The sequence below is a fragment of the Fusarium redolens genome (genome assembly GCF_020744475.1).
Source record: "Fusarium redolens strain MPI-CAGE-AT-0023 chromosome Unknown BKA55scaffold_3, whole genome shotgun sequence".
Taxonomy (NCBI): Eukaryota; Fungi; Ascomycota; class Sordariomycetes; order Hypocreales; family Nectriaceae; genus Fusarium; species Fusarium redolens.
In genome coordinates this window covers 1,493,923-1,516,821 of record NW_025763666.1, presented here as the reverse complement: position 1 = coordinate 1,516,821, position 22,899 = coordinate 1,493,923, and the positions used below count along the sequence as shown (strand labels likewise).

At 49.9% G+C, this 22,899-nt stretch overlaps 8 protein-coding genes across 8 annotated transcripts; 6 read left to right on the top strand and 2 right to left on the bottom strand.

Annotated features, from left to right (window-relative positions):
• Positions 1-256: 256 nt before the first annotated feature.
• BKA55DRAFT_239515 (uncharacterized protein) lies at positions 257-1,632 on the bottom strand. The gene is made up of 2 exons (XM_046185298.1): positions 1,410-1,632; positions 257-1,238 (listed from the first exon to the last, which is right to left on the bottom strand). Exons 1-2 carry the CDS (start codon positions 1,483-1,485, stop codon positions 499-501), a joined length of 816 nt encoding a protein of 271 aa, XP_046053902.1. The 5' UTR covers positions 1,486-1,632; the 3' UTR covers positions 257-498.
• Positions 1,633-3,587: 1,955 nt separating this feature from the next.
• Positions 3,588-4,524, top strand: BKA55DRAFT_590537 (transcription factor TFIID-domain-containing protein; the record flags this gene model as incomplete). Its single annotated transcript, XM_046195108.1, has 4 exons — positions 3,588-3,832; positions 3,894-3,981; positions 4,038-4,452; positions 4,508-4,524. The coding sequence occupies 4 exons, from the start codon at positions 3,588-3,590 to the stop codon at positions 4,522-4,524; spliced, it is 765 nt and encodes a 254-aa protein (XP_046053901.1).
• Positions 4,525-5,476: 952 nt separating this feature from the next.
• BKA55DRAFT_503461 (FAD dependent oxidoreductase) lies at positions 5,477-6,898 on the top strand (the record flags this gene model as incomplete). The annotated part of the gene is made up of 1 exon (XM_046187010.1): positions 5,477-6,898. The coding sequence occupies one exon, from the start codon at positions 5,477-5,479 to the stop codon at positions 6,896-6,898; it is 1,422 nt and encodes a 473-aa protein (XP_046053900.1).
• A 579-nt stretch (positions 6,899-7,477) lies between these two features.
• BKA55DRAFT_685643 (formyl transferase) lies at positions 7,478-8,312 on the bottom strand (the record flags this gene model as incomplete). Its single annotated transcript, XM_046198824.1, has 3 exons — positions 7,478-7,745; positions 7,803-8,037; positions 8,138-8,312. The coding sequence occupies 3 exons, from the start codon at positions 8,310-8,312 to the stop codon at positions 7,478-7,480; spliced, it is 678 nt and encodes a 225-aa protein (XP_046053899.1).
• Positions 8,313-8,601: 289 nt separating this feature from the next.
• BKA55DRAFT_239496 (uncharacterized protein) lies at positions 8,602-11,615 on the top strand. Its single transcript, XM_046185296.1, has 2 exons — positions 8,602-8,633; positions 8,805-11,615. The coding sequence occupies exon 2, from the start codon at positions 9,061-9,063 to the stop codon at positions 11,419-11,421; it is 2,361 nt and encodes a 786-aa protein (XP_046053898.1). The 5' UTR covers positions 8,602-8,633; positions 8,805-9,060; the 3' UTR covers positions 11,422-11,615.
• Positions 11,616-12,689: 1,074 nt separating this feature from the next.
• BKA55DRAFT_734474 (uncharacterized protein) lies at positions 12,690-15,064 on the top strand. Its single transcript, XM_046201260.1, has 2 exons — positions 12,690-13,160; positions 13,232-15,064. The coding sequence occupies exons 1-2, from the start codon at positions 13,129-13,131 to the stop codon at positions 14,739-14,741; spliced, it is 1,542 nt and encodes a 513-aa protein (XP_046053897.1). The 5' UTR covers positions 12,690-13,128; the 3' UTR covers positions 14,742-15,064.
• Positions 15,065-15,086: 22 nt separating this feature from the next.
• BKA55DRAFT_239093 (uncharacterized protein) lies at positions 15,087-16,548 on the top strand. The gene has a single exon (XM_046185295.1). It carries the CDS (start codon positions 15,230-15,232, stop codon positions 16,328-16,330), a length of 1,101 nt encoding a protein of 366 aa, XP_046053896.1. The 5' UTR covers positions 15,087-15,229; the 3' UTR covers positions 16,331-16,548.
• A 218-nt stretch (positions 16,549-16,766) lies between these two features.
• Positions 16,767-19,098, top strand: BKA55DRAFT_590532 (putative nicotinamide N-methyltransferase; the record flags this gene model as incomplete). Its single annotated transcript, XM_046195107.1, has 3 exons — positions 16,767-17,534; positions 18,187-18,316; positions 18,368-19,098. 3 exons carry the CDS (start codon positions 16,767-16,769, stop codon positions 19,096-19,098), a joined length of 1,629 nt encoding a protein of 542 aa, XP_046053895.1.
• Positions 19,099-22,899: the final 3,801 nt, after the last annotated feature.

The window sequence follows — 22,899 nt, the reverse complement described above, 5'->3', positions numbered from 1 at the left end:
ATCTTTTCTGTCATCCAGGTAAGGACTGAATAGAGATAGCTTTGCGATCGCCCCCACAAAAGAAGAGCAATCTTGTTCAAGCGAATCTTGCAGTGCGGAGTCGGTTCATGCCCCAGCCAAATTTGCCCATGGATCAAGAAGCTAGCAAGACATGGCGGATCCTGGTAGAACCGCGAAGAAGTTCAAATGAGGCTGGTTGGGTCTTCTGGAGATGAACGGTCTGTGGAGTTCCTGTCCAAACCGAGGCTAGGACTGTGATAAGTCGTGGGACCAGAAAATTGTTAGTGAGGTACTTGTGTCAGCAAGCCCCGGTAATTTGACGCGTTCTCGTAAGAGGTAACCATACTTGGCGATCCTTGACAATCAAAATTTTCGTGTCACCACTCGGTGTCAAATTGACGGTGGCATCCTGGAACGTGTCCTCAATGCAGACTGGGGTTTCCAAGAGTCATGACATGCAGGTTTGTAAAATCTAGCCCAGGCGTTGGGAATCATGCATCACTCAACGCTCAGTCTCGCATAACAAGAAAGCGGTGCAAAAGCACATAAATGCAGCGTGATAAATAAAGAATGCATCAGCATCCAAAAGTGAACAACCATGACGACTGCAAGATCTAAGGGCGGCTGCCAGTAAGTCGTTGTACTGAGTACATGATGCAAGAAGCCAGTCAGTGGGCGCACAGCTCCAGCCTCCTTAGCATTGCGAGGGGGGGCACTTTGCTGGCTAACTGCTTCCTGGTTGGCCACAGTTGAATGACTCACAGAGCCAGCGGGCGGTTGGGTTCTCAAAATGAGAGGGCATGAAAAAGGAAAAAACCCACAACCTGCCTCTTGCTTCCTGGTCGCTGGCTGCCTGGACGTGGGAGGGAAAATTTCAGTCAAAATTGCTGCTGTGCGGAGTGTCCGTGAATCAGGCTTTGTGCAGCCAGATGAGTCGCGTGATGTGTTGACTGAGCCATATTCTCGTTGCAGGTCATGGCGTGACTTTGCTGATGAGACGCTTGCGAGACAACTATGGCAGTGAAATGAGCGCAATTCAAATGATCCTGCTGGAGGTGCTAGGGTGACGACGCGTAGCGAAGTAAGGCGCGTGGGCTGAACAAAATAGTCAGTGAAGGGGGCAGAGCGTGTTTCAGGGTCCCATCGTGTTGGGTTAGGCAAGAGTCGGTGGTTGGGTTGGGTTGGAAGAAAAAAGTCCCACGGGGGGCGAGCAAAGGGTTTGACAGGGCGGAGCATGGCTAGAACTTGAGTTAGTGGTGCCCGCTCCGATAAGTAGCGACGGGGGTACGCGATTGCGATTGGGGCAACAGAGGCGATCTTGGTGCGCCAACGAGCGAGAGCAATCAGAGTCAGACAGAAGAGAGGTGGGAGTCAGTCTGAATGAGTGGAAAGCCTAAAAAGCAACCAACCACGCCTAGTCGGACTAGTCCCCTCGGCCCATAATTCCAGTCCGTATCCGAGGTCCACAGGCCTGCAAGTCTCCATGGATAGGCGCTGTGACGCTCTTGTCGCCGCCGGATTGCGTGCTGATGCCGTCGCAGTATCCGGCTTGAGTCAAGCCAGTCCAGGCCAAGGCAGGCTCTGCTTGTTGATGGGTCTTGGTGCCCGCCTTTGCTATCTTTCGTGATCGTTCCCGTCGGTGTTTGGCATCGTTTTCGTCCATCTCGACTCGGTCAGTACCGGTTCACGTCGTCCTTCGCTCATACTTCATTCTATCGTGCGTTGCCTTATTCGTCTTCGTGAATATCACCGTCGTTCGTTAACAGGATCGATTCAAGATTCATTGGTCTTGTAGCTGCATATTGGCTTCAAGATTGCAGTGAGTTCTGTGGATTGTTGGAGAGGAAGAGGTGAAAGGTGGGAGGTGATGGAGGGACAGAAAAGAAAGTGCAGTGAAAAAGATGACGACAGAGTAAAAAACTAGCAGCCAGAAGAAGAAAGACTGGTCACGCCAGGCTGTGGAAGAAATAATCCGGATACTTGTGAGTAGGTAAGAAAGAAAGAACACGCCATTATTGTGCATCTTTTGACTGAAATTTGGTTAGTGCTGCTTCGATCATATTGTCACTTTGGATTATCTCACCTGAAGCTGGGAAAGTGTCTCGCTTAAATCGTTGCTCATTTGATGAACCTGTGTACACGCCCACAGCCGTGTTGGCTTCCTTGCTTGTGATCTCCTGTGACTGAGAGCAAGCAGCCAGGCCAGCGAGTGGAGGGTGAGAGTGAGCCGCTATTACCTACACGGACGGCCTGTATCGGGCAGCAGGGCACCCTGTCAATGGCGATCCTGAAATCCTGGGGGCTCGCAGCTCCAGTGCATCAAAGCCTGCAGCGCCTGAGTCCAGAGCAATGGAAAGAGTTTGGGCGCAGGTTGTGTTGCAAAGTCAAAAAGAAAGTACCGATACATGTGTACATGGACTTTGAATTTGCTATAGCGACACTTCAGGGGCTCAATGCTGAGACTGGGGTGAGTGGGTGGGAAAAAAGGAGATAAAATCAGCGTCGCAAGAGTGTTTGATTGGATCAACTCAGCTTAGTGCATAGGCTAGCGCACGCCAAGCCTGCCAGCGCCGACGCCACAGGACGTGTTGTTGCCTGGGGTGTCCTGCCCGAGCAGCCTTTTTCCAAAATTATAAAGAGCCAGCCCTCCCCTCGCCCGCCTGTTTCGAAAGACCTGCGCGGAAGTCCCGACTGACGGCCCTACGTACCAACCACTTACGTCCGGCCTCTCTTTTTATTTTTGATCCCCCCCACGACGTCACACCCCACATCTAAACCTTCACATCCAATCTGTGTGGACAATTACCATCTTGTCCCATCTCTCAGCTTGAGCCTTGAATCACCTCGGGCTTTGTCTCACTCATCTCTTCACTTTGTCACTACATCACGACCCTGCTGCCGCAGACGTGATCACACTCTCTAGGTCACAGCCCTTGCGACCAGGTTGCAAGAACTGGAAAACGTTCCTTGCCCTCTTCGCTCCTTGCGCGCAACCGACATCGTTGAACTCGACCAAGACCGGAACGAAGCGATACCCGCCGACACCGTCATCGTCACCATCGAGTCGTTGCGCTATTGTAGAAAACAATAGAAAAAAAGAAGTTGCCGTGAAGTGAAAGAAGATCGTGGTCTTCTAAGATTATAATAACTTGATCGGTCTATCGAATATCGACTCGGGAAGAAGAAAAAAGGCTACCTTTATTCCACCATCTTCCATATCGTTCTGTTGCGAATCTTTGTATTCGTCGCTTTTTAAACAACAAAACTCCGCTGGGCCAGTTTCTTTGTAGGGGACACATTCACTTGTTTCTCTCCCACGATTGGTAGGTGGTCCCTCTGATTCACTGCACAGACCCTCTACCCCGCCTATAAAAGGCCTGTTTCTCCTCTCTCTTTTCAACCTCACTCTCGCAACAACACAACGGCGCTGCATTTCTGTTGTCGCGTTGCATCATCACCATCGCATCTACCTTCCAGGGTAGGATGCACGCTCTTTTCGTTGATGCGCGGTGCTAACTTGGGTCTCGCTCTAGATCTGTTCAGCGATTTTTTATAACCGTTGACACATCTCGATACCGACTCCAATCATGGAAGGCATCCAGACACACCCATCGAACGCGGCGCAAGCCAAGGCGTTCACTGCGCCCGGATCGCTGTCGTTCCCCGGAGCTACCAACGAGTTGACACCACCGCCCGCCGGCACTGGTGACGCTGCTCAGCGACCTGCTCTCAACGGCCAGCAGGCGGCAAATGGCAATGGGGTGGCACCCGCAACGCCTGTCGCGACGCCTGCTGCCACTCAAGGACCCAGTGGAATCACTCCTACTCTACAGTATGTATCCTCCTGAGTGATCTTTTTATGCTCAGCGAGGCTTATCTGGCAAAATTTAAAGGAACATCGTGGCTACAGTGAACTTGGACTGCCGCTTGGACCTCAAGACTATTGCTCTGCACGCTCGTAACGCAGAGTACAACCCTAAGGTACTACAGACTTGACACGTGCACACCGAGTAAAAACACGTTGCTAACAGAAAAAGCGTTTCGCCGCTGTCATCATGCGAATCCGCGAGCCCAAGACCACCGCTCTGATCTTCGCTTCCGGCAAGATGGTCGTCACTGGTGCTAAGTCTGAAGACGATTCGAAGCTCGCTTCAAGAAAGTACGCTCGTATCATTCAGAAGCTTGGGTTCAATGCCAAGTTCACCGACTTCAAGATCCAGAACATTGTCGGCTCTTGCGACATCAAGTTCCCTATTCGGCTCGAGGGTTTGGCATCTCGCCATCACAACTTCAGTTCTTATGAACCTGAATTGTTCCCCGGTCTCATCTACCGCATGATCAAGCCCAAGATTGTGCTTCTTATCTTCGTCAGTGGTAAGATCGTCTTGACTGGTGCCAAGGTTCGAGAGGAAATCTACCAGGCCTTCGAGATGATCTACCCTGTGTTGCAAGGTTTGTTTTTAATCACCCTTGCTCTACTCATACTGGTGCTAACAACTCCTACCAGATTTCCGTAAAGTCTAAGGTGCCATTTGACTCTTTGTCATCTTACATCCGACACTACAATGTCACCTTATCGACGTGTATGATTAGACAACCCGTCACGATACCACGATTGCTTTTATGTTCTCTGGCTTCCGCCCGGTCTTGATGCCCAGGTTGGGAGCCAGGAATTTGCGTTTGTACCATTTTGAATTTCTGCATTGCAATGGCGTTGGCAGGGGCGGTTAGGAAGGGGATTATTTACGAGGGATTTCGGTTCTGGGGAAAAGCAAAGACTACTCATCCCGCGACACATGATAGATTGCTCGCGCCATTGCTGTGGCGCACGCGCTCAGTTGATTTGAGCGCCTCTAATATTCTTGAGGGACGCGTTGAGCTGAGAGAGGGTGCTGAGGAAACAAAGTCGAACAGTTGCCTAAGTGAGCCTTTTGAGGGTTCAGTTAAAAAAAAACATGAACTTGGTAACGAGTTCGTGAATATCTGGAGAGCATACCCCAGCATCTGCTGGTGGTCAAGACAGCCATATGGTTGTCATGAACTAAAACCAACATCTGTGAGATGTATTCTCCCGAATGAGCAGTTTTTCTCAGTGAGATATAAATAAAGTTTTAAGTTCTCTCCGAAGTTTGAAGTCTTTTTGACATTTTGTGTGTGAAGCTCGCGTGCGTCGATGATGCATGATTATCCACTCACGTGCTCAGCCAATAATGGCATTCTCATAGTCAATTGGCAGACTAGCCCCGATTCTCGGCAGCCGAAAGACTATCAGCCGATTTTTGGGCCCGTTCTAGTGTCGTTTGCGACGCTCTCCTACTCAGACAACGCCGTGATCGGTGTGGGAACGGGGAAAAGTCTTCGCATTTCATCGGCCCATGTGAACTTTCTTTTGTCAACAGTGGCAGATAAGTGATTGTCCCTCGTAGGAAGCCTTTCTTGTCTTCTCCTCGACCGTCTATCATCTTTGTCTGTCACAATGGCTGGCGCTCCCTCTTCTATCCTTATCGTTGGCTCTGGAGTCTTTGGCCTCGGCACCGCCTTGGCTTTGGCCAAGCGAACACACTACTCCAACACCTCGATTACTGTTGTCGACGACTGCGCAGGACAGTTTCCTCCGGAAGATGCTGCCAGTGTAGACTCGTCTCGAATTGTGCGAGCCGACTACTCAGACCCTTACTATGCCGCGCTTGCCGCCGAGGCGCAGAAGGAATGGCGAAAGCAGGGTGATCACGAGGTCGGTGGACAGGGACGATATTCCGAGTCGGGTTTTGTTCTCTGCGCGAGCGAAACCCCCAAAGACTTCAAGCTGAAGAAGTCTGGCATGGACTATACCAAGGAGAGCGCCAAGAATGTCGAGTTAATCGCTAAGCAGACCGGTCTGCCTGTGGACAAGATCCAAAAGCTGGAGAGTACCAAAGCCCTACAGGAGTTCCTCGGCACAGACGGCTATCCCGGAGACTGGGGCTACCTCAATGGTAACTCTGGCTGGGCTGATGCTGGAGAGGGCATGAAGTGGCTCTACAAGCAGGCTCAGGCCACAGGACGTATACAGTTCGTCAACGGCAAGGTGATAGAGCTCGTGACAGAGGGCGACCGAGTCATTGGTGCAAAGCTGAGCGACTCGGAGGTTCTCAAGGCCGATGTGGTCATGGTAGCTGCCGGTGCTTGGTCCGGCTCACTCGTTGACCTTCGAGGAAGAACAGAGGCTACTGGCCATGCAGTCGTGTACATGGACATCACACCAGAAGAGCAGAAGCGACTCGATAACTTCCCTGTAGTGTTGAACCTCAGCACCGGCCTCTTCCTCATCCCCCCACGAAACAACGTCCTCAAGGTCGCCCGCCACACATTCGGATACATTAACCCAATCAAGATCAACAACGCTCTTCCTCCTTCGCCCAACGATAAGCGGGAGCCCTTCCTCGCATCTCAACCCTATACCTCTCGCAACGACTCTTCGAATCCTCTACCCCTCGAAGCCGACAGAGATCTCCGCCGTGCGCTCAAGGACCTGTGTCCTGTGCGTGGCCTAGAAACCCGACCATGGAAGGAGGCTCGAATCTGCTGGTACTCCGATACACGAGACGGCGAATGGCTGATTGACTACCACCCGGGCTGGAAGGGGCTATTTGTTGCAACAGGCGACAGTGGACACGGATTCAAGTTCCTACCCAACTTGGGTGAGAAGATCGTGGATGTTATACAAGGCCATGGTGGTAAGCTTGGTGAGAAGTGGCGATGGAGAGAGATCCAAAACGATGGAGTTGGAAGAGAGACAGAGGGTATTTATAACGGATTGGTGACACTTGATGGTTCCAGAGGTGGCCGGCCACTGGTGCTGTGTGACGAGCTTGAGAAGGGTCGGGCGCTTATTGGAGAGACGAAGGCCAAGCTATGATAGAACATCAGAAGCTCTTGGGGCGCAAACTGCGTATGAATTTGGATGAAGCGTTCGTTTGTAGCAGGTTAAGGAATCATGTTTTGTTTGCAAAGATCGAATGTTTGAGAACGTGAAGAAGCGACGTGCATGGTCTGACTTGAAAGGAGGGTAAGCTTACAACCATAACCACTTACACGTTGGGTATAGATAGCGGGCTAATGAATATCCGACAGGAGATGTTTCAGTCAATGGGGGCTTTGACATGACTTCACATGTCAGGGATGAGATTTTATATGGGACAGGGAGAGGCAGATTTAAGTTTTATTCTGTAAGGGGGTATAATAAAGGGTTGAGCTCAGGAATGCTGTCTGGCTCTTTGGTTCTACAATCGATTTCCTGGTTATGCCAAACCAACAACCAACATAGGAGAGTAGCTATTTCAATCACTCCTATGGCGATGTATAACTACTCTTCATGGAGACGAGATGTCTCTCATCTCCTGTTCTGTATGGCTTTGTATATGAAGTTTGTCTCATCTCGCATCGTTTGTAGTTCATTGTGCAGTGCTGCTATAGCAGTATTTATGTCGTCTCCTTTTTATGTCCTTCTGTTCTTGACTGTCTCCTGTGCCACCTTTGCGGTCGCATTGACGATCAGCTCGTGCTCATGAGAGTGTACCTTCTCCTTATATTGTTCTAGGTCCTCTCCCTTCCACTCAATCTCCTTGACCAGGATAGGAGTACCCCTGTCTACTTCAGCGATCACGTAGTGAGCCATGATGCCTGAGCGTGTTAGTCGTCCAGCCTTGAACTCATCATAAGCTCGCTCGATCGCGTTGGCTCCGTCAAACTCCCCTGGTAGAGCACTAGATGGTTTTGTTAATGATCCGGTAATTTGCAAGGACAGAATTCATTGAACTCACGGGTGCAAGTTAATGACGTTCAGACCAGCTTTCTTAATAGGGTCCAGGAAAGCAGTCGAGAAGACGTGCATCCAACCAGCTAGAACAATAAGCTCAGGCTTCTCGTCGGATGAGAGAATCTTTTCGGCCAAAGCAGCGTCGTATTTCCGACGACCTTCAGCCACCTTCTGCTCGTCGGTTTCTCCCTTTTCCAAAAACCCATGAGAGATCAAGTTAAAGTATTGCCAAGGAATGCCTTGTCGCGAGTTAGTATAGTACAGAGTACACAATAAAATATACACATGAAAGTTGTATGGACCAGCATGGTGTATAAGATTTTGTGAGAGGGCTCGTACCAGCTTTCTCCGCTCGGACAGTTGCGTGTGCGTTCCGTCGGTTCACAATGAGAGAAATGATACGACTATTTGGAAGTGAACCGGTAGATATCGCATCAATAAGAGCCTGAAAGTTAGAGCCAAAACCAGAGGCCATGACTAGAATTCGGCATGGTGATTGATCCGGGTTCGACATCTTGGAGTGTAGATATTGAAGTGAACTGAAGATTGTAGTATGCTTCAGTCACCACTCTGAATGATATTCTCCAGCTTCAGTTCAAAACTTTCCCCCTCCAAAGGGTATCACGTGATGCCGATAGCGGCAGACACACATTGTCGAGAAAATGGCCCAAGACGCACGTAAACAAAATACAGGAAGCTGATTAGGCTATTTTGAGCATTTGATGTGATTTATAGTTCAGTGTCCCACTTGGTTCTGTTTTAGGGCGCAGAGTTGAGTTCTAATAGCATATATTGACAGACTTCTATGCAATTTCATTCGGACTAATTAACTCAGGTATGTTCGGTCTTTCTCTGATTTTAGGAAACCACTTTACGAGGGATTGCTATTGATAAAACCCCATCATCAAGCTTCTCCTGGCCTTATTGGTCATATCAAGCAAATGTTTTCAGTTCCAAACCACAATGCGTGCTGAAAGTTGCAATTCACTTATCAACCATAGGGTAGTCGACCTCGAATTACCGAATTGCGTTATACCCTATTAAAACTAGCACACGGTAAGCGATAAGGCTTACAGTGACGAGGCCCACTCAACTGGAGCTTTTGGGAACGCGCCGTGACTATTGCGACAGCTAACCGTAACTCAAATCAACACTGTCTTCAGTCATTATTTCAACAGTCTCTATTTCAATAAATGCTGGTCACACTTCGCGTACGACAATAGAGATGCGCTGACTAAACAAACTACAAACCGAAACCAAAAATGTCATCCGGAAAGGGTGTATCCGAATTCCCAAGCTTGGAAGCTAAGCTGCAAAAACCGACCAAGCAGTCCGCTTTCGAGAAGCAAAAGGCAGAAGCTGAAGCCAAGCGACTACGAGAGGAAGCAGAAACTGCCGCCGTATACAATGAATTCGTCAAAAGTTTCGACCGCGATGACGATTACGATGGGCACAGCGCACCCAGCTCTTCAGGGCCCTCACGCCCGCGACATGGATTTGGAGGCCCGCCACCACCTTCGGGACCAGGGAGACGGCATTTTGGGACATCGGGATTGAAGAGCGGACCAGGAAGCTTGGGACCTCCGCCATCCTCGTTCGCTAAAAAGCGATCTTTCCAGGATTTTGCGCGGCCGTCGCGGGATAAGGGAGTCCTGGGCTATGACGAGGGAGCCAGTGGCGGTGGGCCGATCCCAGCAGCGAGAGCTTTCAATACCAGTGATGATGAGGATATGGTCGGTGTGACGGATAGGGCAGAAGAGAAGGCTATAGCGAAACCTACGCTGCGACTGTCGAACATTCCTCCAGGGACTTCCCCAGCCACGATCAAGGCCCTGATTCCGGACAATCTGACAGTTGAGAATGTCAAAATCACACCTTCGAGCAGCTCTGGGAACTTGGAAAGAAAGCATGCCGTTTCGATTGTCACATTATCCCAGGAGACACCCGCGAACGAGATCGATGCGGCTGTCAATGCGCTACAGAACCGATATCTAGGTTATGGATATTACCTATCTCTCCATCGCCATCTTTCGTCAGCCGTCGCGAGTTCGGCTGCGTTGCCAAATATTGGCTCTTCAGCAACATCACATCCCTTTGGTGCGAAACCTGTTGAGCAACCATCAGGACCACAGAACCCGCACACGCAGCATGGATTCAATAGCAGATTTGCGCCCCCAACTTCCTATGGACCTCCTGGTGCAGGCGTTAATCGGTCGGCCCTGTTACATGTGCCAGTCAAACCGCCCACGGATGTAAAAACTATTCAACTAATTAGCAAGGTTATCGAGGGAGTTCTTGCGCATGGCCCAGAATTTGAGGCGCTGCTAATGTCACGGCCCGAGGTCCAAAGGGAAGAAAAATGGGCATGGATATGGGATGCAAGAAGTCAAGGCGGCATATGGTATCGATGGAGACTATGGGAGGTAATTACGGGTTCACAGCAATCAAGGCAAACGGGAAAATATGTTCCCCTTTTTGATGGTTCGCACGCATGGAAGGCCCCAGAGAAGAACCTCAAGTTTGAGTACACGACTAAGCTGGATGAATTCGTGTCGGACTCAGAGTACAACTCCTCGGACGAGGAGGATTTTGAGGACGACAATAAAAGGGAAAATCCAGATGCCGAGTCCGAAAAGGCGTTCCTCAACCCGCTGGAGAAAGCCAAGCTAACGCATCTCCTTGCACGACTACCGACGTCGATGTCGAGGTTAAGAAAGGGCGATGTCGCGAGAGTGACGAGCTTTGCGATCACCCATGCCAGTCGAGGAGTTGACGAGGTCGTAGCGATGATCACATTCAATGTCGAGAAGCCATTTGCTCTTACTGGCGCAAACCCTGACAAGAAGTCCGAGAGTAAAGAATTACAAACAGGCGCCCCCGAAGAGGCGCCAAGTAACGAGGGCCCTGATATTAGTGGTGCTAGCCTGGTGGGATTGTATGTCGTCAGTGATATCCTGTCGTCTTCATCGACAAGCGGCGTGCGGCACGCCTGGCGTTTTCGGCAGCTGTTCGAGACATCACTGAAAGACCGGAAGACGTTCGAGACACTGGGCCTCATGGCGGAGCGACTCAAGTGGGGACGTCTACGTGCAGAGAAGTGGAAGCGTAGCATTCACCTTGTTCTGAATCTCTGGGAGGGGTGGTGCGTCTTCCCTGTTGAGAGTCAGGAACTATTTGTTCGAAGCTTTGAGAGCCCGCCGTCGCTGGTTGCCGCCGAGAGAGAGGATAGCGAAGAGAAGAAGGGCAAGTGGAAGACGGTGGAGGATGGACAATTACGTGCGCTACCAGTTTCGACCATGGAGGAGGAGGATGACGTTCAGGGTGAGGCAATCGATGAGGATGATGTGATTGGAGAGCCGATCGAAGAGGAGGATATCGAGGGAGAACCTATTGACGAGGATGACATTGAGGGAGAGCCCATCGACGAAGACGATGTGGTTGGAGAACCAATGGATGAAGACGAGGCTGTGGGGGATGAGTTGCCACCAGCACCTACAGATCAACCTACAATCGGCACTGAGAACAAGACCCAAGAAGAACCACCTCAAGCCGGCCAGCCTCGAAGGCGGATGCGAGCAGTGGATATGTTTGCTGATTCAGACGACTCGGACAAGGGCGTATAGAGATAGGCGAAGTTCAATGATACCAATTTGTAATGGATTAGACGTACCGTTCCGTCTGCAAGATGGCGCCATCCAACGGCGTGAGACCAAAGCGCACCAAAGAGTAGGATGTGATCTCTAGCCTGTGTGCGACCGCTGGATTCTTGAAGATCACTTGAGTTGGATCCAATATCAAGGCCGGAATGCCAAGGATGTGCAGAGCATGACATGAGACCAGACACTAGACGAGGATCTCACGGGAGATGAGCCCAGAACAGAGGCACAATGTAACGTAGATGTGAAAAGCACATGCTGATAATTGCAACATTATCGTTGGGAGATGAATTTGTGATGAGCTATACATCTAAGCTATTAGGATGGACTGTGACTCTGACTCCCGTCAACTTTGTCATGGTCCAAACCATGTTACGTCACAGATATTGATATGGAGGAAGCAATTCATACGTATGAGGTAAAGCAGTCGACAAGAGAAAGCTGAGCGCTTGAGCTTTATGGTGGTGTTGGTGTTGAAGGTGGCCGGGGCCTTTGAGCCAATGGAAACTTGCTCACTCGGCCGGGTTGGCTGATGGATACGGACACAGGATAGTGGAGAGGGAAGAGAAAAGTGACGAGAATGATTGAAATGCGGTAAGGGCGATATTTCGCTATTACTGGGAAGTAACGAAACTTATATATATATATATATATATATATATATCCCTAACATGTTTCATTTTGACGAGTCGTTGGACTGTCAATATGCTCTTTCGGACGTTGCACGGAAGGGAATCGCCGGGTCTCCGGCTATACGCTGCTCCGTATCGGCGGCGGCTCAATTGGAGGAACGGGCCTGAGCCGGGGGGATGATTTTGGACTTGGCTTGGAGGGAATATTGAATCAACAACGTCAGGAGAACACCAAGTTCTGATGGTATACTCTACTACATTCATACTCATATTAACATGTCCTCGGAATAATTTTATCTTATCACGGAACCATATTCAATATGGCATGACTTTCAACGTCTACTATTCCGAGCCGATCTTAGCTGAGCGGGCACCGAACACCCAAAAAGATGCGCGCCAGAGCCGAGAGCCAAGTCTGTCGTTAGCGTCACAGTGATCTTGCCAACCAAGTGCCTTGCTGGGAGTAGACACCCTTTGGGCTCTTTAGGGCGTTTCTTGCCCGCTGCAGCCCCCGCATGGTGGGGGGCGCGACGAACATTTGCAGGCAGGTTGTCCGCCGGCTGCTGACAAGGGAAGGAGAAAGGTTGGGTCGGGTCCCTGAATAATGAACCATCTCTCGTCTTGGGTCTAGATCAAGATCCTCTGTTTTGCTTTGTTACATCCTCTTCTTTCACGACAACAACGACGACGATACATATCATTTCACGCCAATCTCGCATTCTGTAGCAGTCACTTTCGTCGGCCATAATCTACCATTTTCCTCGAGTCCTAGTACGACACTTTCATATAGTACAGCCACCGCGAACTTTGGAAACCCGTCTTCTGTATCCCCTCGTTTGCGACGCAAACTCCGAGTCTTCGAGTGTCGCCGAGTAATCCACGCCCCTTCTTCCACACATTCTTCCTCCCATGTCGACTCTCGCGAGACTTGCGCATTTGTAGGCACCTGTTACGGCTGTGAGCCGGCCACCATCTCTACCACTATCCGTCTTGCTCCACCTCTGTCATCCGTCGTACATACTGTTCCGACGACAGTCTCACCATGCCTCTCATCAATGGAATAAAAATGGCCTGGTACGATTAATCTTGGCGCAATCAACTGCCGTCGGTCTGTTGGTTAGACTTTGCTGACTCTGGACTTGTAGCGAGCCTTGTATTCGTGGTCATCGCTCTACTAAATGCACACACGCAAACGAGCGACTAATGGTACCTGTGAGGAAGCCGGGTAGACCTCTTAGTACATGTCCTCATCCAGCTTCTCGCCCATGTTCTTGCGGCAGAGTCACGGCTGCGATACCAAAGAAACAAGCATGCCATTGCGGACCCAGCAAAGATACCGAATCACCAAAGCCTGAGAACGGTGATAGCACAAGCAGCTCCACACCCCAGAGTCCTGCTAGCAAAACACCAGGTTCTGGATATCGAGTACAGAAAACGAGTTCGAAAGGCGGAAGTTTAAGCAGAAGAGAATCTGTTGACCCATCGGCCTTCCAGCGAATGGACCCCAAAATGCTCAACATTTTGCCCTCGTTTGATGACATATCCCAAAAGCCCGTCGCGTCTCTTCCTGACATGTCTCCTTACGGGAGTATGGGTATGACCCCAACAGAAAGCCCTTTTGGGCCCGTCATGTATCCAATGTTCCAACCACATATACCACCCCCTATGATGAGCCCAGGCACTTCAAAGGAGACCATGGCCAGTCAGTCTGGTTCAATGACGAGCACGCAGGTTCTAGAACAACCAATTCAGTCTGCACCAAAAGCCGGTTCTTGCTGCGGAGGAGGAAATCCCGATAACATTGCTTCCGTTCCAATTACAATGCCTTCAGTGCCGAGCCCACCGAAAGCCAAGACCAAGAGTTGTTGCTCTTCCAGCAATGACTCCCCCAAACCCGACCAGAAGAACGATAACGTGTCGGCCAACGATATACCGACGCCCAATAGCATGATGATGTCGCCTTTCCCGACACCCATCATGATGCCTAACGGCATGTACGCCTACTACCCTCAGCCCACTGTATTTACCTACCCACCCCAGTATGGTTCATACTTGCAGCCTCTTCAACCGGAACAATGGAGACAAGTAATGGCCGCAATGACTTTTGCTGGTCAAGGGGGCATGCCTTCACCCTTCGGAATGCATGGTGCGACACCGTTCCCAGCCCCGGCCCCGACTGCCCCTCAAACTCCCCATTCGGCGACAGGCACTTCTCATCAGTGTAGCTGTGGTGCCTCGTGCGAGTGTGTAGGCTGCGCAGCCCATCCGTACAATGAAGCGACGCAGAACTATGTTCGATCGGCTTGGCAGAGCATGATGGATACCGGTTACACCAATGTGAACGGGCACGGAAATAGCGAAACACCAGCAACAAATGGCCACAGCGTTAACACAAGCACCGCTTCTGTACCTCCTATCGGCTCTACTGAGGGCACTGTATCGCCAGTCGCCCCACAAACTCCTTCTGAAGCAGCATCTGGCATCAGTGAAGAGCAAGCACTGTCGGCGAATGATTTCTTCTTTGTCAGTTACCCGTTTGGAGACTCTTGTGCCGGTGAGGAGGCAAGTTGTCCGTGCGGAGATGATTGTCAGTGTTTGGGTTGTGTAATTCATGGCAACTCTGAGTCAGCGGTGGAAGCAGAGGGCCAGGCCTAGAAAACACCTCTTGGGGTACGAGAGTTTCGTCGATCAACCTTATAAAATCGCCCAATACAGTATCTTGCGGATGACAAAGAAATTGCCACGTAAGGGGGGAGACGAGGGCTGCGATTTGCTAGTTTGCAATTATACCCATTGAAGTTTTGGAATGACGAAGAAGACCACTGGGAGATCGAGAAGAATTAAGCAGCTTGACACATTGTGCATAGAAATATGATATACTCCCCTTCACGCTATGATATTTGATTCCCAAGTTCACATTAGTCTCATCGTTCTGCAAAAGCATTGCGTTTCCTTTAAACTACTAACCTAAAAGTGACATTAAAGAAAAGCGGAGCGCACTGTGTCATCCCTTGACCTCAAAATCTCATCTTAAAATACTTTGAACCAGATTTATCTCATCGACATTCTAATTTTATCACGACAATTCTTAATCGCTTATTTTCTGGGCTTGCAATAGTCAGACATAGCCTCAAGGCATCAAAATGGATCGCAGTAACCGGATTAGAGAAAGGTCACCGCACCGTGACTACAATTATAAGAGAAGCCAGGACCGCGACACTTCATATAAAAACACGCGCTCACGGTCACGATCACGTTCCCCTGATAACAAACGATCAAAAACATCATCTTATCGACACGAGAGACATCACTCTGAGCCAAGCGGCCATCGCTCATCTCCCAAAAATCATCATCGCCATCATTCGTCATATAAATCCCGGGATCATGCAAGTCGCAAGCCTGAAGCTGTGGTTAACCTACCATTCATGGCGCGACCCTTGTCAAAGGCCGATCTGTCTTCTTTCAAGCCATTGTTTGGTGAATATCTAAGTCTTCAGAAGCAGAAGAATATCGCCGAGATGGATGATCATGAAATTAGAGGGCGATGGAAGAGCTTCATTGGGAAGTGGAACCGAAAGGAGCTGGCAGAAGGATGGTACGACCCTGAGACCTTTACACGAATTACATCGAATAATTCAGTTGCGCCTCAAGCAAGACGTGCTTCTGTGCATCGGGATGAAGTACGAGAAACTATGAAAGACAGAGAAGATCGTGAGAGCGAGGACGATGAAGATGATTATGGCCCTACACTTCCAGGTTCGGATCACACACGGCGGTCTGGACCAGGCATTCCCACACTACAAGATATATCTTTTCGAGCTGAACTTGTTGAAGAAGACAAGCAAGCGTCTATTGCGGACCTACGTCAAGCGCGCAAAGCCGATCGGGCTCTGCAGAAAGAACAGCTCGAAGACTTGGTCCCTCGTGCTGAAGCTGGAACCCGCGAGCGCATGCTGGAAAAGCGAGCGGCAGTGGCGGACAAAATGCGCTCGTTCCGCGACAAGAGCCCCGATGCTATGGAAGTCAAAGACGAAAGAGAGCTTATGGGTGGCGGAGACTCGTTGGACGAGTACAAGAAAGCCAAAGAGAGGGAGCAACGGCGCAAAACAGAGAGAGAAATTCGCAGAGAGGAGATCGATAGAGCTAAAAGGGAAGAGGTGGAAGAGAAGAAGAGGGCATGGAGGGAAAGGGAAGAGGGGACTGTGAACATGCTGAGGGAATTGGCACGGCAGCGATTCGGATAGAGGAGATGCGCACCTATATTTCCCTCCCTCCACTGAAGTTTCGAGGCTATGATGGTGGAAGAACTACTTGGCTATCCTTATTCGTTGGTTTTCTATTGTAGGTTTATTGAGGGATGGTGTTGACAGATGGATATTTGGCGCACTGTGGGAGCGCACCAATTGGAAGCTTGGCCCACTCGAATCAAAACTCTTCTTCACGACCTTCGACTACCAGAAGAAGCGAGACTTGGACTCTGAGGCTCAGATCTCAGTGCAAACTTATCACCGAGACCAGACGCAAGAAGACGAGCTTCGAGAATAGTTCTTCCTTAGACAACGAAGTATTTAAACTGCGCCCATAAAATCACACCAAAGTCATATTCGCCGGAATCTTACTCCAACACACATTTCAGACTTACTACCGCTCACTCTTGGACCGCACTTTTCACTGAACACAATGTCTGGCGAGGTAGACTATGGATTTGGCGACCTCATGGATGATCCAGAGGATTATTGCCCACCTACGCCCCCTCCTACATCTCAGATCTTCACCATGCAAAGCGGCAAGCCAATAACGCTTCATCTTGTTGGCGCCAGCCCTACCGAAGCCCACCATCTCTGGAACGGTGCCAAGATGATCTCCGACTTCTTCGAGGAGGATCCTTCTCGAGTACGTGAGAAGACGGTCCTGGAACTCGGTGCTGCGGCCGGTCTGCCCAGTCTTGTGGCTGCTATTCTTGGTGCGCGCAAGGTCGTGGTTACAGATTACCCCGACCCAGATATCGTCAGAATCATGCAGAAGAACATCGACGAATGTGACGAAACAGTTGAGCCTCGTGGTCGAATCGCCAATACTGTCGATGCTGTGGGCTTCGTCTGGGGCGCTGACCCTATCCCGCTGCTTACTCGCCTGAGCCCAACTGATGACTCTCACAAGGACCGCTTTGATGTTCTCATCCTGGCAGATCTTCTCTTCCGACACAGTGAGCACGGAAACATGGTCAAAAGTATCAAGGAGACCCTCAAGGTTTCCCGTGAGAGCGTGGCCTATGTCTTCTTCACATCATACCGACCGTGGAAGAAGGAGCTTGATGAGGGTTTCTTTGATATTGCGCGCGATCAGGGCTTCGAGGTGGAACAGATTGCTGAGCGAAGACTCGACAAGCCACTGTTTGAGAATGACCCTGGTGACTTGGATGTGCAGAAGACTGTCAAGGGATATGCTGTGAGGTGGTCTGCTGAGGCATGTAGTTGATCATTACGATGGCGATGGATAGATAGGTAAAGGACAAAGATGATTGGCAATCGGTTAATGAATGACGATTATGACAACAAAAGCTGATACTGTGGATTCTCTTACACGTGCACTTGCACATGCATAAGACTAATGAATGTCTGACTGTCGATACTCTTACTACTCACGATGCTGTACTCCAATTGCTACGTTACTTGACCTTATGAGGCTCCATTGTAGTAGATGCAACGAGCCGTCCGTAAGTGAGTACGTTCCCCACATCGATTCTTAAAAGGGCTCATAATAGCACAAGAGGAAGCACTTTTGGACATGCAAAAGGAACTGAAACTCTTTCTGTAAATATCCGCGCCAAGTCTCGCTTCGTTTCGACCTCTTCGACCATCCTTGCCTGTGGTACAGAGCCTTTTGACCGATGACCTGTCAGCTGCTTGTATCTCCAAGTACTATTGCATAGGTTAGGTAGCTCAAGAGGGGTACTGTAACGGAATTTTTGTCTTATTTTACCGGCGGTCCACAAGCCGCAGAATACCAATACCAGACCTTTCCGCGCCGCGCCGTAAGCCGCAATTCGTTCAAGGGACCAAAACCCGCATTTTCATATCACATCATGTCCACCTCGCAGTATCTCCAAGATCTCAAGAGGGATGGGTTTGTGGTCATAAAGTCAATCGTGAGCAAGGATAAGCTCGATGCTCTCCGCGAGGTTAGCTCAAAGGCTACTCAGCTGGCTCGTGAAGGGCAATGGCCTTACGGTATAATCCCTAACTATTACTTTAAATAAATATTCTCCTAATAGTTTACAGTACGGACTGTAGGGAAACAATTCCCACCATGGGATGCCAGCCAAGCACGTGAGCATGGAATATGGGGTGTCCAGCATCTCATGAACCCCGATCTCCCAGGTCATGAGCTATTCACAGCGTTGTACTTCTCTGAAGCCATCCTCGGCATTGTGAAGCAGCTGCTGCAATGCCAAGACGAGCATCTCGTGATGGAACTGTTCAACATGCTTGTCAGGCCAGAAAGGGATTTTGAGTTAAGGTGGCATCGTGATGATATCCCCGCTGAGGCTAGCGAGGACGAGGAGATGGAGCGTCTTGGCAAGCATGCCTACCATGCTCAGTATAACTTCGCTCTATGGGAAGATGATTCTCTCATCGTGGTGCCTGGCTCGCACAAGCGCGCTAGGACCTCGACTGAGCGAAACGCAGATCCCTTTGCTAAGTCCCTGCCAGACCAGCTCATCGTCAAGCTGCAGCCCGGTGATATTGTCTTTTATAACAATAATATTCTGCACCGCGGGGCTTACAGCGGCAGCAAGGAGCGAATGACACTACACGGCTCTGTTGGCCATGTACAGGGAAGCACTCTTCGAGCGAGGAACGTTCTACAGCATGGAATTGGTAGCTGGGTTGACAAATGTGCTTTCGACTCGCTCCCGGAGGAAGACAGGCGAAGGGCCGACGGCATGAGACAGCATCTAATCCAGCTTGGCGGTGAGAGCGGTCAAGTTGGTTACTCACTTCAAGGCTGAGGAGAGCGAGACTGGCACTGGCACCCTTTGATGTCATATGGCTTGGTGGCCGAGTATATCAATGTCCCAGGGCGCCAAGGAGGGCGCATTCTGTAATAAATTGAGGAAGCCAAAAGCAGCAGGGTGATATTGAACCAGACATGATGAACTACAATTCTCCATCTAATACTGAAGATCTACTGACAAGGGCATACAAGAGAAACTGGGAAGGGGACTTAAGGACTTAATCCTAAGCAATAAAAATGCCTAGAAAAGTTTAGTATAGTTTAGTATGAACTGAGCAGGCTCTTTAGCTAGTTATTTTCGTCCCTGGATCAAAGGTCTCAAGTCAATTTGCACACTGGGGACCTAGCACCAAGCAAGCCATGGGCCTCGTGCCGGCAGCAGCAGACACGAGCTGGAACGTCTCTGGTCAGACACTGTTCGAACCATTGCCCGTATTATCACTATCAACAAGTCTTGATGATATCTCAGCTCCTTTTCAGTGTTGCTCTGTAACACTGCGATACGACAGCAGAGGAAGCAGATCTGAGTAACTCTGCCTTGACACGGCCGAGGTTATCACGATATTATCCGGAATGAACACCGACCTCCCGATGATCCCTAAGTTACGGCTCCCAATACAGATACGGTATTCATAGGCTGTTGCTCAACCCCGCATTTGCACCCGGATCGAAGTGGCTGCCACCTCGTGGAAATCGTTTGGGGACCCCGGATTCGAAAGCTCAGTCGGATCAAGGAGCTCAAAGTGTTGAGCCGACTCGAGTTGACGAGTGGTCCTGGAATGATGTAACTATCATTGAATCCGGCGAGTCAGGTACACAGGCGTTTAAATAGACTTGAACCTACTCAATAAGTGACAAGTTAGTATACTGCACCGTAGCCTTATCATCAAACTTTCTTTTCTTGAACTCGGTAACATCCCGGCGGAATGAAAAGGGTGGGCTCGGCTCATACGCGGTGTGTAGCGAAGGGTCAACCCCACGGGGAAATGAAGCCTCATGTCTATAACGCGGGGGTAACAACAAGCCAACGACAGTTTGAGTGCCATTATCAATCATCTACCTACTCTAGCGGTCTGCACCTCCAGGGGCCAGAGCGCAGACCGAATACTTGCATGATGATGGGGGTAGACAGTATCCATGGTGCCTAGGGTGCCCAGGTTGCATGGCAGAGTGAGCCCTGAGTCTCCATGAGCTCAAGTTCCAATGCAGAGAGGCCCAGTGGCCCATGTTGGTAAACGACTGACTCCAGTTGAGCTTGATGAACAGATGAGCATGGTCAGGTCTTCTGAGCCTGGGCCTGGGTGCGAGATCCAGAATCAAGACTACCCCACACGCACCGACCATCAATCCATCCCCGCACCTCCACAGATCCCAGCACTCGCTTGTCTGATCTGAAAACCTCCACTACATATTAGTTACTATTAGCAAATACCAAAACCACCTACCGAACCTATACTGTGTATCCGTACTTGGCAAATGAACCCGGAATAATTCCAAAAGGGACGATTTAAGCGCATCCGAGGAGAAGCGAAATCGGTTCCGCTCTCTAACTCGGTGATTCTATTGTCCCTAGACATGCGAGACATGGCTATCCAAGCTGGTGCTAACTGACAGAAAACGCAAGGCTGGTTGACGTTGAACAACCAATGGGGGTATAGCATTGTATTTCTGACTCAACAAAGTGCAAGAGGAGACACTAAACACGTCGACCTTTAGCAGGGACCCTGGACCTTGACTGTAGGCTGATCACCACATTCTTGGGGGTGTTGTAGGTCTGTTGTAACTATGCAAAGGCAGGTTTAGGGCGGAAGCGGAGCCGACGGGGGAGGGGGAATATGGGAAGAGTTGGGAATTTCCTTTCTCGCTTGCAATGCAGTCGGGCTGTCTTAGTCATTGCGCAATAGGGTGGGCAACTACCTTACATACTTTGGATTCCGGATATCCAAGTGTGTGTGTTGTAGATCTACAGAAACTCGAACATAAAGATCAGAGTTTGGCGGTAACTGAGGTGTTGCAGTAAGTTTTGTTGCTGTTGAAGTCTAAGTTTCTGCCCTTTTTACAGTCTGGCGTGATCCATCATGCAGAGACTGCAATTATGTGTTAGTGAAACAGCAAGATTTTGTTGATAGTATTGAGCATTCGATCGTCCTGGTAAAAACAGTGTGCTTAGAGAGGGCCAGAGGGCTGATCTGATGTTGCTCAAGTTCCTTTGCTCCGCATCAGCCCTGTCTCCGCTTCCCACCCTGAACCAGAAGTGATTTTCTTTCCGTAACGTTTTCTCGTAGCGTCTTTGATCTCCAAAGTAACGGCGCGAGAGGCGGCAGTGAGGAGGAAAAGATGCATGGCTTTGATTGGACACGCTACGTTGAAATGTACACACGAGAGTTGAAGAGGTTGTCAGTGTCAGTGGAAAGTAAATTTTGCGAGGTGTAAGCTGAACATGGAGAACCCTATCACGTGTAAGTGAAACGAAATACTTCAGATAAGGAAGGCGCCTTGAGGAAATAGTTATCAAGGTAAATGCATAGTACCTTCCGGTTGCGTATGGTGAAGGCAAGTAAGGCCGGTAGCTTAGACCATAGAGCCTGTAAAACATTGACACCTCCCTCTGTGTAGAATATTGGCCGAGTCAACTCCGATATCGAGTTATTTCATCAGATATCCCCAGGATTGTGTAGAATTAAGCTAGACTTGGAACATAACTGTTGAGGATTCACGTACTAAGGTAGTTGACGGACCGACTATATGCGCTCGATCAACTATCAACCTCTCCCAGTGCCAAAAACTGTATGGTCAATTGTCTAAGTCGGCGGCGGGAATCGCGATTTTCCGCCGAATTTCGACCTTGAAATTTACAGCGTCGTCATGCTGTGTGTATCGGCCTAGGAACAGAAACTGGGCTAGAATCTCAAAACCACCAAGGATAGACCTGCCGTAACCAGATAGCCTGCCTTGAAGTCTGCGAGAGCTCTTGTGATTGGCTCGGAAGGGAACTAAAAAATTCTGGTTGCAGGGGAGGGTGGGCAGGTCTGGTCACCCGTGGTCTCCAAACCCGTCCCCATGGGGGGCGAGAGCTGCCCCCGCATATACCAGGCGGTACTTAGATGGTACGTTCGGGTAGGAGCCGTGGAGAGTCTCCTGGCGCTGGGGAGATGGTCAACATCCAGGGACTGACTTGCTTGTTGAACTTTTCCTTCAAGGCTTTGTAAACATCTCTATTGTATTGGATAACTTCTTACTTACGGTTGCACTGGAGACAGTATCAACGTGGCAGTGAACTCGGCTGCCGCCATGATAGCTGAGATGAATCATCACAAAGTTTGCAACCGATCGAATCCTCCTGACTTTGTCCCGTTTTACATGTGCCTGGGCTGTCAATAACCGCCCTTGCTCGTTTGTGGCTGACAATGATAACTCAACTTCAAGAGTTCGTTTCCACGCCTCACAACTCTGACACATGCCCAGGATGGCTTAGCAATATCGAGTGGGTGAGAGTCGACTTGGCTGCCCATGCTGAACTGGCACAGACAGTAGCGAGACTATTCAGATGGTGACGAGGTCCTCTAAGCCTTGCATACGCTTCAACACGTTGCAGCCTTGGCTACTGAGGTTATTTGAACAAAGACCCGACTGACATGAGCTTGGCCCAACCGTTCCTCTTCGAGGTTGCCAATCATCAGGTTGGTCTGGCGTCAGGAGAAGACGGCAAGACACTCCGTTTATCCCGTATGTGCGCGCCTATGAACGCAGGGGATTCACCTGAATCACCCACCTATGCCGTCTCTGTCCGTTCGCC

Bases quoted from the DNA above. Each gene is read 5' to 3' on its own strand.
- BKA55DRAFT_239515 (XM_046185298.1), bottom strand. From the start codon at position 1,485: ATGGAGACTTGCAGGCCTGTGGACCTCGGATACGGACTGGAATTATGG. The intron at 1,239-1,409 runs GTTGGTTGCTTT...CTCAAGTTCTAG, and splicing joins GACTAGTCCGACTAGGCGTG to CCATGCTCCGCCCTGTCAAA.
- BKA55DRAFT_239496 (XM_046185296.1), top strand. From the start codon at position 9,061: ATGTCATCCGGAAAGGGTGTATCCGAATTCCCAAGCTTGGAAGCTAAG.
- BKA55DRAFT_734474 (XM_046201260.1), top strand. From the start codon at position 13,129: ATGCCTCTCATCAATGGAATAAAAATGGCCTG. The intron at 13,161-13,231 runs GTACGATTAATC...CTGGACTTGTAG, and splicing joins AATGGAATAAAAATGGCCTG to CGAGCCTTGTATTCGTGGTC.
- BKA55DRAFT_239093 (XM_046185295.1), top strand. From the start codon at position 15,230: ATGGATCGCAGTAACCGGATTAGAGAAAGGTCACCGCACCGTGACTAC.